The sequence below is a fragment of the Amphiura filiformis genome, chromosome 9, assembly GCF_039555335.1.
Source record: "Amphiura filiformis chromosome 9, Afil_fr2py, whole genome shotgun sequence".
Classification (NCBI taxonomy): domain Eukaryota; kingdom Metazoa; phylum Echinodermata; class Ophiuroidea; order Amphilepidida; family Amphiuridae; genus Amphiura; species Amphiura filiformis.
In genome coordinates this window covers 38,529,534-38,544,730 of record NC_092636.1, presented here as the reverse complement: position 1 = coordinate 38,544,730, position 15,197 = coordinate 38,529,534, and the positions used below count along the sequence as shown (strand labels likewise).

Here is a 15,197-nt window from a genome sequence, read left to right as displayed (position 1 = left end):
ATTTAATAACTCAAATGTCATCAATATTTAACTACATACTTGTCTCTGGTAAAAAATAATGTTAGCCAATTTGAGTCTGCTTGCTATCTGGTGATGTTATATGAACATCCAAACAAACTACCCAAAGTGTTTAATATTGGCTGGGATGTCATCTGAATGCCCACCTTTCCTAGATTGTACTAGATACCTACATTAAGAAATCGCAAATAAGTAGAGATATTGCGAAAATCTACCTGGGTAACACCTGCTTCGATATTACTAATAATTCAGCACAACATGTATGAACCCCAGTAAAATTCTCCGAGAGCTCCAACCACACTCTAATTACTCCCTTAAATATGTAAATGTCCCTTGAACCCCCGAAGTGGTTCTAATCCTCCTTTGGTTAAAATGGCTATAAACCACCCAAATGCTTCAGCTAATCGTGGCGCCATCAATTGTGCTTGCTATACATAGATAATGCCGCCAATAAATTTTCGCTGCGCACTGAGGAGTATACTTGATATAGTCTTTTTATTTACGATCGTAATTACAACATTTTCTTTTCCGTCAAAGGAAAGACGATCTTAAAGTTTATGTTCAACCTATGATCTGTGTTTCCGTAGGTTTCCAAAGTACTTCAGGCTCAGAATATGATTTGACAGATAATTTACAACTCATGAATAAAATGAGAACCATGCATTGGTAACAAATTATAACAAATTAAGACGCCGCAGAAGGTTTCCTTCGGTTACAAGTGTTGTAAAGAAGGTAGGTTAAACAAATTATCGCGGGATTAACATAGTTTACTCTGTGAAATTACTCCAGATTTTCACTTATTCCTAATGACAAATTGACTCATTTTATTCTGAAACACGCCTCCTTGATTTGACTCTTTCCTACAATTGATATAAATCATTTTGTGTAAATATCTGTTTTCTTAGGGAAACGTTACTATTTCATACAGTATGCATTTCTACGTATTCCACAACAGTACATTTATTATGTTGTCTTATTGTCTTTTGCAATATTTGGTTGACTAGCCTGAAAGAGTATAAACCGGAATTTGCGGAGGTAAAAAAAAGCTAATTTGAATCCGCTTGTTGGAGGCAAATTCTTTCATTTGATTGGAAAGTTATGATGCAATATAATACGGAAACAAAAATCAATACGTAGAATAATATTGATATGTTCCACCAGAACGAAAGATTTAAAACAACCCATTGTACACCCGATTTGTTTTCAATTAATTCTTGCTTCCCGCTAAGATCACTTTTGTTTGCAACACTTACTTAAGTTACTCTTTCTTCCGTATTAATTACCCTAACCCTAACCCTAACCCTATTAATTATAAAAAAAAAGTGTTCTGGGACTAACCACTAGTATTAAGGTTGGAAAATAAGGATCATTAGTCCAAAATAGTTTTTTCTAGTCTCTGATTTGATATTTGGGTATTTGATAGTTTGCTATAGTGCGGTAGTTAAGGTGGTATTGGATGCATTTTCTAGAAATTAGAAAATGCTTTGAGCATATTTTAAACAGATTAATTGAGTAGGGTAAAGTACACTGATCAATATGCCTTTTGTTTGAGCAAATCGGACATACGGTTTCCAAAATACATCAATTTATATTTTCTTTGTATCCTATTGTTTTTGTCAATAATCAATATAGTTAATGAGCTAAAAGGACTGGAAAGGCTCATTAATATGTAATTTTGCCAATATTTTGCTAAAATCAATGCATAAATGTTCAGGGTACTTTTATTTTGCATACTTTTGCCCTGAAACTTGGTCAAAGTGTTTCTAATATGTTCTAATGTATTATATAGTGAAGCCGCCCTCTAATTTGCATATTTGCATAATTAATGAGCTAATTTGCATAAATGCTAATTAATTATGCAAATATGCAAATTAGGGCGGCTTCACTATATAATATATTAGAACATATTAGAAACACTTTGACCAAGTTTCAGGGCAAAATTATGCAAAATAAAAGTACCCTGAACATTTATGCATGGATTTTAGCAAAATATTGGCAAAATTATATGTAAATGAGCTTCTCCAGTCATTTTAGCTCATTAACTTGATTGATTATTGATAAAAACAATAAGATACAAAGAAAATATAAATTGATATATTTTGAAAACCGTATGTCCGATTGACTCCAAACAAAAGGTATATTGATCAGTGTACTTTGCTCTACTCAATTAATCTGTTTAAAACATGTTGGTTAGATTTAGTGTTAGGGTATTAGCGAACCGTTACGACTAGTGGACCTTCATGTAGATAGTTTGTTCTAGGTCAGATAATTATATTGCTTTATGAAAATGTTATTTTCAGCTCATTGCCGGTTCAATTATCTTAATATGATAAAATTAAAGGGTACCCAAATATTTTACATAATACAATACCGTTTTACACTATCTGTATTACAATGAATTACCTTTAACAATACCAGTTTTGCTGTCTCTACACTGGTATCACAGACAACATGATGCAAGTTATTTTTGCGAGCGGTTTGTAGAATAACAGTCATTGCTGCTGGATCCATACTTTGTATTCTAGTATGACCTACGTCGAAGCCAGAACGGAGAAGAATTCGATGTAATGTCATAAATCGTAAATATCCTAGAAAATGAAGATATGATGAAATATTAATTGGTGAGATGAAAGAGAAGATTATGGTTGGCGTGAACAGCTCGATAAACATAAACCACGAATCAGATTAAGCATTGCCTTTTACTATACACTATTTGCTGAATTAAATTTTGATGGTAACCCAGCAAACACAAAAACGTTTTAAAAACGTTTTAAATAAGTTATATTTTGACTTTTGGTTTAGGTAAAAACGTTTTAATAACATTAAAATGTCGGGTTATATAAAGGTCATGATAACGTTTTAAAACGTTTTGTATGAAAACACACTACAACAATATTTTTAAATGTTTTCAAAAAATGTTATTGTAAACTATTTTTGCAAACATTTTTGCCAAATATTGTGTCAATACTTATATAACATTATGTTAAAATATTTGAACCCAGCAAACACAGAAATGTTCTTAAAATGTTTTTTTTCGCAAAATATTTTTTCAACCCCAAAATAACACTTTGTTTAGAATGTTTTTTAACAAGTTTTCAAGAATGTTTTTGGACTGTTATTAAAACGTTTTTATACCCTTTATATAACCCGACATATAAAACGTTTTCTGTAAAACATTTTTGTTTGCTGAGCAGTAGATTATCAAAAATGTTTTTAAGGTTATGAAAACGTTTTATACTCTTAATATACCCTTTATATAACCCGACATTTAAACGTTTTCTAACAACCTTCTATAACCTTTTGCGAATGATGTCGAAAACGTTTTGTGTTTGCTGGGAATGTATTGACAGTAAATATGTAAAACTGTGTGCAAGAAGTGGCAACGTTTTAAGCAAACTGATTTATTGATAGTCTCAAGTTAGTATTGGTTGGGCTATATAGTATGTGTAGAGTCTCATTCATCTGGCAAAGTTGAAATTAAAATTTGATTTAAATCTGGTCAACCAGACATACCTATTTTATTTTACGGAAGAAACAAACGTTGCGACTGTAACCTTCAGTATTCAGCTAGGTTGTGATGCAAATGACCTTGCTTACGGATAACTTCCGGTATAGATAAACAATTTATGATTTTCCTTTATGATTCTGTCCCCGATGTGCCCGGATCAAAATATTGATTTTTGAAGACAAACAATTATGCTACCCTAACTTGCTTTGTATGATTTTAAAGGGTAAAAAATGAAGATTTTAAATCTGGAAGATCTCAGAAATTTATTTTGTCAACTTTATGCTCATTTTGTGAGAGCTGGTCATTATTAGTTCAGGCTTACTGGTTCTCAACCCTCGGTTAGTATGTCTGTTTGTTTGACCAGTTTTAAATAAAATATTTACTTCCAAACGAGCCCCCCCCCCCCTCCCCCTTTTTTTTTTGTCATTGTGTTTGTCAAATGCAAACAACAGAATAATGAATAGAAAAAAATGGAACAAGCATACAAAAATCATTACACATCAATCATATCACAAAATCACATCAAACACACACAAAAATTCTGTGACCAAACATAATGGGATTGAACCATGTGAAGATAATACACACGACTTGCCTGTCACCACAAATATGCGGGCATACTCAAATTACATGTACAGGAAGAGCATGTAAATAGTGATTAACAAACAATGCTTCCAACCAAATAGTGAAATCAAAAATCAACACTCCATTTATGGAAGTGTTGAGATAGTTTTCCCCTTTTCAGAGCAATTTGATACTCAATTTTACGTTTGATAATGATAAAGGATTTAAGACTACTAGGAGAAGCATTTTGGTATTTACATTTGTAAATGACCTGAAACGATTGCAATTCAACCGTCCTCTATTTTGTCAACTTCGTCAATCTATGACGAATGGTCTTACAATACCCTATTCAATACCTATATAATACCTAATCCGATAAAAACCACAAATCCTACGCCCCTTCAAAGGGCGGAGAGGGTAACTTAAGCAACGTCCCCATCAAAACCACGTAACAAAACAAATCTAAAGTGTTAGAATTAAGAAAAACAACCCAAAATGTTGTGTTCTGGATGTAGTTCTCGTTTGATTCGGTCACCGAATGAAACATCCTATGAACAAAATACATACATAGCCAGCTACATTTTAGTACATTACAGCCTTATACACTATTCATCATGTTCAGTGACTATCTAATTATCAGATCATTAAGGCTAGTGCACACGAAAATGAAAAGCTAGCTACTTAAATTATCATTGGGTGAATGTCCTTAGGAATACAACATGGCAACATTGGGCTGAGATTTGCAAACTTGTCTTTCTTAATTGAACTCCATTAATAATTTTATTTAAACAATGTGTGACTATATATAATGTTGTCCTGGGTTTGTGCTTAGTCTGTATGGAAAAGAACTTATGCATTTTAAAATGTATGAAGGTGTAATAGAAGTGCTTCAAAACACACATTCAGATAAAGTAATTGATCCCAAAAGCGTGAAGAAAATAATAGAGTAAAGAGTATAATAACTACTACAATATGGGCTAAAAGTTGATGGACAATTACGAAAAAACCGAATACCTTGACAAAAATTATAAGACAAAAAGCATTTGCCATGAAAAGGATGCTGAAAAATGATTTCACACAATATTTGGAAGTTACATTCACCATGGGTTCCTTTAATAGTGCTTATGGTATTAAAGTTGGATGATGGTTACTCTGTTTTCTGGAGTACAGCACTCCTTGTTATTTTTGTGAATATTTTTAACATGAGATGCTTTTAGAGTACCGCATGTTTATTACATGCCCTGCTAGATATAGATTAGGTATGGCATTGGCAAGAAGACGCCTTGTATGAACCGTTGCAGCATTTATCATTTTCTAGACAAAGTAAAGCAATGCCGATTGTTTTTCACATCTCTGACTCAATTATATAGAAACACTACATTGTTGTTAATTACTTACCTTCCTGAGTGTCAAACAAATATAACAAATCATTCCAATTTAGATACGTTATAAGGTCGATAAGCGGTTGCAGTAGAGATGGTTTCATTGATATCATAAACTTAGCCGATATATCTGGATATAGTTCATGAAGTGAAACACTTGGTGTCAAATACGGTATATTTAATGTTTCACTGGTTGAGATGACCGCATTTAACGTGCGCAACCCAAGTTGACCAGTTTGGATAAGTACGTTACGGTTATATGAGGAACACACTGTTGAGAGAGACATAAAACATTATGTTAATTATTAAAGACCAATACAAAGCTGTTTATGGTAAAAATGTGTTAATAAAAGAAGGACACAGTATTCGTACGTGCAACTTTTCCATGAATTTTAGAAACATTAATCTGAAACTCATTATTCTATTAAAGCTGTTAAGGTTCAATTTGACACGGTGTCTCTAGTTACGCGTGCTGTATAATATATTTCTGTGCTTGCTGTATACTGTTAAATAATCTATTAACATAAAAGGTTAATTCTATCACAACAACTTAATAAATTGTACTGTGGAGTAAAATGAGATAAGTAAGCAACAATTTTGTATGATTAGTGTTTAATTTGACAAATCACATTTTGAGCAGTTTTGTTCTGACTAATCGCCTTTGGCGAAATCAGAATATAAGAATACCCTTGGAATTAAACAGCAATGGTGTCAAATCTTCTACCTTTCCACTTTGATAAACCACGTAGAGTTATGAGCCATATGAAATATACCCAAATTATGTGTCATACGTATAAAAATTCTCACTGGTAATCTGTTTGCATCCATCAGTCAATATGACACTGTTTGCTTTATTCTTTCTTGATTTCACGCAAAATGTGAGCAAAAGGTGTGGATATTATGTGGTACACTCGTAACCAGATATCTATACCCAGCTCCTGGCGCAGTGTATTATGATGTATATAGTATATGGTCAATTCCAGCGAAAGCGGGACAAAATTCTCTCTATGTTAACTTTCCACTTTAAAATGTCATTAATAAAGGAAATCACGTTATTGATAGAGCATATCATGTCACGTCCAATGTGCTCTCTTTGTGCATATAGGCCTTTACAAGCAAGTCAAACCAGGGGACAAGTTATGATGGCTTAATTGAATTGGCGTTACCCACGAATTCAAAGATAAAGCACCATATATGTCATTGAATGTCCTTCAATCAAAATGAAATTATTACCGTTAGAAAGACGTTTGCATGATCTCTCATCATATGTAAAACGATTGAATTCCACCAAAGTTTGTGGACTCTAGAGGCCATTAAGTCAATTTGGCTAATAATTTTGTTACCCGCGTATCAAAAATAAAATGATCGTTCTGAAAAATGTTAAGTGAATATGCCATAAATGACTATATCATGAAACGAAGTTTCGTTCTATAATTCTGAGGTCCAAGTGATTATTTTATGCAAATACGTTTTACCCATAAAATTCCATAAAATCAAATTTGACGTTACCCACGTATCAACTGTTACCCACGAGTCCAGCTAATGTAATTGCCATAACTTAAATTAACATTTAATGACTTTGGACACTGAATTTAGTTTGACAAGCGCTTAAAATTGTAAATCGTAAAAATAAGTTCACCGCTTTAAAAAAGAATCTACGACGTTTTAAACTTTTGTTACCCACGAATCCCGAATAGATGCTAACCTTGAAAAACAAGGAGATTGTTTATTTTAAGTTTAAATCAGCACATATTCACGCCATGGGTATGCTATAATTTTTACAGTACTTATAGTTTATGCACCTAAGAAACACAAACCCCAAACGGTACTACAGTACTTATAGCTTTACCCACGAATTCGGCGTTACCCACGAATCCAAGGATTTACTCGTAAATTATATGTTTCTTATGCATCTTAACATTTTGAAAACATGCGAAATAGGTTCCAAAACAGTCATGTTTAATAGCGTCCTCTTGAAGGTATACTGAAGCTGTATCATGAAGTTTTGATTGATTATCCTAAATTACCATTTTTGGGTAAATGCAATTGGTTAGAGAAACGGGAATCATTGAAACACAATGGAGGAATAACCGCATGATGGTTTCCAACCTTTTGTAATATTTTCTATTTTGCCGCTTACCATATACATACCTTCAAATATGTGTTACCCACGAACATTTTGGTTACCCATGAATCCCTACTTAAATTGTAGTTAACAATGTATTGATAGTGTTTTAGTTAATAGGAACTGTCAAACACGAGCTAATAGAATATTGCTGCATGAAAATATGGAATGATTTTACTAAAATAATAATATAAAACTGTTTGCTCTGTCTATTTGAATTCGGCAACTTCATTATTCTCAAAATTTGTATACCCAAAATGCCATAATGATCCATTCTAAATATTCCATGTAGTTTTTATTTTGATTAAAATTCATTTTAGTGCCATTGCAGCCTGAATTATTGACATACGGAAAAGTATTTTTTATTTTTATTAAAAAAATAATAGGAATTGCTATTTTCAGACGCTGTTACCCACGAATCCATCCGAGATCCTCATCCTGCGACGAGATACAAAATCTAACTTTATATTTATATGAAGCATTTATTCTAATCTTTCGAAATAATACAGTAATGTTAAATGACAGCCACTTTGGAAAGAGTTCGAAGAATTGACACAATCTTAACTGTTCACCTGGTTCTTTCTTAAAATTTGTAATAACCAAAATATTTCTTTGTAGATATATGTAATAAAATTTTATTTTACGTTCAAAGTCTTCACCGATTTTATAGTGTATATGAGTCACACATAAAATATTGAAAGATATTAAAGAAAGTGAAATTTTATGGCGTACAACATGTGAAAAAGGCTTGAATTCGTGGGTAACATGCATATGCGCATTTAACACTTTATTTGGTATAGCAAGAAAAGTTATTCTTCAATCCGATGGCACTTCCACCTGATGATTCACTGGATGTGATCGTCTCATTTGATAAGTCTAGAATTGAAAAGGAAATCATTTTCAAAATGGCCCCCAGAGAGAATTGTGTCCCGCTTTGGCTGGAATTGACCATATATATAATAATTACCATACTCTTCATCGGAGAGTAAATCCGGTGAGATAGGATATAGTTAATCTTCATCAATCATTATCAAGTTAGAGAGAAAATTATCCTCTAGCTCATTTGGTTCCCCAAAAAGGGAGCATTCATGACTTAGTAATTTTTGAAATCTCGGCATTGAATAGGTTAAGCTATTTTATATTTATTTCATTTTTGTAATCAGTATAATTTGAAAAAATAAAAAAAGTGTATTGGAATTGAAATCATTTCAACTTGATGTGAATCCGTCAAGGTCATTATGTATTGTTTTTGATAATTACTGTTTGAATGTGTTGATTTTAGTTTTAAAGTGTTTAAAAATACTACAGCTAACATAGCCTTCCACGAGCTATTGCAATGCTTCTTCCATTATACAGCGTCAAAGTTCGTCAATCGTCATGGGACCAAGAGGTACAAGATTAATGACCAGTTTCAGGAAGAAGTCATGATATAATTCTGAATAAAAGATAAGCCACTATATTGCCTTACTAAGTCGATGTCAAGAAATCCGTTATCAAACTGTCGAGGAGTTGCTCGATCAAGTGGAAATCGGTAGAGTTATGTCGTTCAGTTTTTCTTTTAAATATATTAATAATGCATAGTTGCACAACTTTAAGCAAACATGTCCATATTTTGTTCCATTTATTTGATGCCACGTGGTCAAAATTGTTAAGTGATTATTGAATGATAATTACTATTTGAATGTGTTGATGTTAGTTTCAAAGTGTTTTACTGGTAAAAATACAAAAGCTAACACAACCTTGCACGAGCTATTGCAATGCCTATTCCATTATACAGCGTCAAAGTTCATCCCTCCCAAACACGTCACATGGGACCAAGAGGTATAAGATTAATGACCAGTTTCTGGAAGAAGTCATGATATAATTATGAATAAAATATAAGCCACTATATGCCAAGCAATCCGTTATCAAATTGTCGAGGAGTTACGCGATCAAGTGGAAATCTGTGGAGTTGTGTCGTTCAGTGTTTCTTTCAAATATATTGATAATTTATATTTGCACAATTTTAAGCAAACATGTCTATATTTTGTTCTATTTGTTTGAAGTCTCTTGGTCAGAATTGTTTAATTTATTATTGATTAATGAATATATTATGTGTATGATGAGATAATATTACTATTATACATATTTTTTTATTAACAGAACTAATCTTGCATATACAAATACCAATAATATTGCATTATTATTTGGGCCAAGCTTTAAATAATTCAAAGTTAATTCCCTACAAGTGTTGTTCTACCAGGTTAAGCCTGAATACACCAATGGAAGTGCACTAATTGACTAAACAGATTTGTTATTGAGTTTTGCGTTAACATAATTATATATTATGTGGTGGTGATAATGATGATGATGGTAGTGGTACGTGGTGATGGTGATGGTGGTGGTGGAGGTGGTGGTGGTTGTGATGGTGGTGGTGGTTCAGATTCAAATTTCAGATTTAGATTTATTATATATTTTACTCAATATGATAAAAATAAGACAATAATGATAAATTACAAATAAACCATAACGAGCTAGTAACCCCCAGTTAGGCACTGAACCAATATGAGAGAGGAAAATAATGGATATTAGATAGAAAGCAACAGACATGTTGGAAGGATACGATTAAATAATCTATAAACATATCTAAATACAACAACTGAGTAAATCTACTATTATGAGACAAGCAATATTATGTCTTATGGTCAGCAGTGTTCCATACGTCAGATCGCATCTCTGTGTAGTTTGATTTTGAAGAAACGTCTTTGGAGAAAACCATCCGATCAGAATATGTGTTTGGTAAACGATTCCTTTCAGAATTAAACAACACTGGTGTCAATTTCTTAACTTTCCGCTTTGTAAAACTATGTAGAGTTATGCACCCTATGGAAAATATCAAAATTGCCTGTCATACATATTGCAATACTCAGGGCATGCTATTTTTATACCAATCATACAAGATACTGTTTTATCCACATTGTTTTATTCTGTCTTGATTTGACACACCTATGCAAAGAACAAAATATGCGCACAAGGTGTTGAGATTTTGTTCGTGCACTCGTAACCACATACCTATGCGCAGTCTCTGGCACGGTGTATGATGTATATAATAATTACCATACTCTTCAGAGGGGAGTGACTCCCGTAATCGTTTAATCTGTCTTTGTAATAAAGTAATTTTCTGCTTGTTTGATTGTGGGAAAATAAAGTTGAAGTTGAAGTTGACGCTCAGCCTCTGGCACGATGTATGATGTATATAATAATTACCATACTCTCCTTGGGGGACTATAGTGAGACTAGGTTAGATATTATGTGGCGGTGATGGTGGTGATGGTAGTGGTGGTGGTGGGGGTGGTGAGGGGTGTGTGTATGGCGTGTGGGTGTATCGGTGTGAACTCTTGTTATAATATACACCAGGCACAAATAGAAACTCGTCAGTTATAGTCATCCTTGTTGGATTATTCTGAAATATACATTCTGTTAATTAGATTTTGCTTTCTCATTTGACATCCTGTTCGTGAAAATCGAAAAAGAAATGAGCAAGATATGCGCTTCCAAACCCTCACCCCCTAAAATCAGAAGTTGCAATTTAACGATTTTCAATGGGAACGCATCGTTGACTTGTATTGCACACAAGCACCACGGCCAATCAATAAAGCAGACAATGTAACAGGCACAATTGAATCGTTAAAACTGCAACGACTTAACGTGTGATTTTGGGGTTTGAGGGTTTGGAGGCGCATATATTGGTCAATTCTTGCTCGATTTTCACGAACAGGGTGTCAAATGAGAAAGCAAAGTCCAATTAGCAAAATGTATATTTCAAAATAATCAAATATTATCAGGTTATTGAACAGCATGGATGACTATAACTGTCGAGTTTCTTTTTGTGACTGGTGTACAATGATTCCATTGCTGACAATAGGTTTGGAAAGTATACACTAATTGCATTATTGCATTTGTTTTATTTTTAGTAGTGGGTGCAATTAGAATACTGCTGTTTCAGAATCAGATTTCAGATTTGGATTTATTGTATTTTACTTAATATAACACAATAATGATAAATTACAAATAAAACAATGAGCGAGTAACTCTCAGTAAGATACTGATCCGATATTATATGAGGGAGAAAATAACTGACATTAGATAGAAAGCAACAAAAATGTTGGCTGGATACTTTTAAATAATCTCTAAACAAAACGCTATCTCTTGATACATGCAACAACTGAGTAAATCGTACCGCGTATTGTTAATCACACTATTGGAGTACATAACGCAGCAATGTCTCATGGTCAGTGTTAAATTTGTCAGGTCTCCGGAAACAGAATCCCTTCGGAATTAAACACCACTGATGTCAAATTTGTTAAGTTGTCGCTTTGCTAAAGCATACAGAATTCTGCATCCTTAGGGCAATATTCAAATTGCCTGCCAGACATATTGCAATGCTCAGGGACACTCTTTTTTTTCTATTCTATTTTTTTTTCATACAACGTGACACTTTTCTAACCCGCATTATTTTATTCTGCCTTGATTTCACACACCTATGCAACAAACAAAATATGAACACAATGTGTTGACATTTTGTGGTGCACTGGTAACCACATATCTACACTCATAAATTGTTCGTTGGCATTACTCAGTAAGTTGATGTAAGTCGTTGCGTCAACTTTCCGAGTAATGCCAACGCGTACAAGTAACGCTGACTCGATATCATTATGTTGGTCGCACTCATTTGCACTTACTTTATTGAGTTGTTACAACTCAGAAAATGAAACTAGGTTAGCATCATTTTCTAGAGGTGTGCTATAGTATACAAATTTTGCACTGATTACAAAAATAAATATTTGAATACTGCTAATTGTGCAGAAAATGATCCAATTACGTGAATTAAGTAACAAAGTACTAAATTGGAATAACTCAAAACAATAAGTACCCAGCAAACACAAAAACGTTTTTAAAACGTTTTAAATAAGTTATATTTTGGGTTTTGGTTTAGGTAAAACGTTTTAATAACATTAAAATGTCGGGTTATATAAAGGTCATGAAATCGTTTTAAAACGTTTTGTATGAAAACACACTACAACAATATTTTTAAAATGTTTTCGAAATGTCATTGTAAACTATTTTTGCAAACATTTTTGACCAAATATTTTGTCAACACTTAAATAACATGATGTTGAAATATTTGCACCCAGCAAACACAGAAATGTTCTTAAAATGTTTTTTACAAAACGTTTTAATAACATTAAAATGTCGGGTTATATAAAGGTCGTGAAAACATTGTAAAAACGTTATTGTAAATGTTTTGGGCAAACATTTTTTGCAAAATATTTGTTCAACCCCAAAATAACATTCTGTTTAGAATGATTTGTACCAAGTTTTCAAAAATGTTTTTGGAATGTTATTAAAACGTTTTTATACCCTTTATATAACCCGGCATTTAAATGTTTTCTGTAAAACATTTGTGTTTGCTATGCAGTAAATTACCAACAAATGTTAATTAAAGTTATGAAAACGTTTTATACCATTAATGTACCCTTTATATAACCCGGCATTTAAACGTTTTCTGACAACCTTTTATAACCTTTTGCGAATGATGTCGAAAACGTTTTGTGTTTGCTGGGTACTAGTAACTTAATATGAACGAGTTACATCAACTTACATGTTGAGTTATAATAACTCAACTAATTGGTTCTTTGAACCTTGTTTATTTTTCCCTGAACTTGAATTCAGAAGTTGACATTACTTAAAAAGTTGACACAACAACTTACATCAACTTTTAAAGTAATGCCAACAAAGTTGATTAGTTGACGGAACTTTTTGAGCTTTTCAGCATTTTTTAAGTTCGGATAACTAAAATGAATTTTGTTTTGGCAACTTTTAGACTATTTTTGAGTTGTCCAAACGTACTCCTTTTGAATTGCGCCAACAAGGCGAACAAGTCATTTCTATGAGTGTACGCTCAATCTCTGGCACGGTGTATGATGTATATAACAATTACCATACTCATTATGGGGGTGGGGCGTAAGTCTAGATGAGATAGGATGTAGTTAATCTTCATTAATCATTATCAAGTAAGATAAAAAGTCAACCTGTAGTTCATTTCATTGAAAAAAGGAAGAAATCATGACTAAGTAGTGTGTTGAATGTCAGCATTAAAATGTTAAACCACTATATATTTACTTGATTTATTACGATATACAAGGATAAAGAGTGTATTGGAATTTAAATTATCTCAACTTTATGTGAATCCATTAGGGTCAATTATGTATTGTTTATTATAATTACTGCTACAGTGACACAACCTTGCACGAGCTATTGCAATGCCTATTCCATTATACAGCGTCAAAGTTCATCCATCCCAAACACGTCACATGGGACCAAGAGGTATAAGATTAATGACCAGTTTCTGGAAGAAGTCATGATATAATTATGAATAAAAGATAAGCCACTATATGCCAAGCAATCCGTTATCAAACTGTCGAGGTGTTACGCGATCAAGTGGAAATCTGTGGAGTTGTGTCATTCAGTGTTTTTTTATATTTGCACAATTTTATGCAAGCATGTCCATATTTGTTCAAAATTGTTTAATTGATTATTGATTAATCAACACATTTTATGTATGACAAGATGATATTACTATTATACATATTATTTTATTAACAGAACTAATCTTACGTAATATAAATACCAAGCAACATTACATTATTATTGGGGCCAAGCTTTTAAATAATTCACAGTAAATTCCCTACAAGTGTTATTCTACCAGGTTAAGCCTGAATACACCAATGGATGTGCACTAATTGACTTAACAGATTTGTTATTGAGTTTTGCGTTAAAATATATATTATGTGGTGGTGATGGTGATGATGATGATGATGATGGTGGTGGTGGTGGTGGTGGTGGTGGTGGTGGTTCAGATTCCAATTTCAGATTTAGACTCATTTATAAAAATAACACAATAATGATAAATTACAAATAAAACATAATCAGCGACTAACCCCTGGATAGATACTGATCCGTTATGAGAGAGGAAAATAATGGATATCAGATAGAAAGCAACACAAATGTTGTATGGATACGTTTAAATAATCTGGAGTAAATGAGGCACGCAACAATGTCTCATGGTCAGTAGTCTTCAATACGTCAGATCGCATCTATGTGGTGTAGTTTCATTTTGAAGAATTGTCTTGGTAAACGATTCCCTTCGGAATTAAACAACACTGGTGTCAATTTTTTAACTTTCCGCTTTGCAAAACTATGTAGAGTTATGCACCCTATGGAAAATATCCAAATTGTTTGTCATACATATTGCAATACTCAGGGCATGCTATTTTATACCAATCATACAAGATACTGTTTTATCCACATTGTTTTATTCTGTCTTGATTTCAATGCAAAGAACACAATATTCGCACAAGGTGTTGAGATTTTGTTTGTGGACTCGTAACCACATACCTATGCGCAGTCTCTGGCACGGTGTATAATGTATATAATAATTACCATACTCTTCAGATGGGAGTGACTCCCGTAAGACCAGATGAGATAGGGTGTAGTCAACCTTCATTTATAGTCATTATCAAGTTATATAAGAAAGTTAACCTGAAGTCCATTATAATAA

General features: G+C 32.9%; 1 protein-coding gene across 1 annotated transcript in view; it reads right to left on the bottom strand.

Moving 5' to 3' along the window:
- Positions 1-15,197, bottom strand: part of LOC140160965 (glutamate receptor 1-like) — a 91,016-nt gene that overhangs the window by 38,199 nt on the left and 37,620 nt on the right. Inside the window, exons 3-4 of the mRNA XM_072184319.1 lie at positions 5,489-5,743; positions 2,422-2,606 (exon numbers count right to left, since the gene is read on the bottom strand). Coding sequence (XP_072040420.1) covers positions 2,422-2,606; positions 5,489-5,743 — 440 coding nt within the window. The remainder of the gene's footprint in view (positions 1-2,421; positions 2,607-5,488; positions 5,744-15,197) is intronic.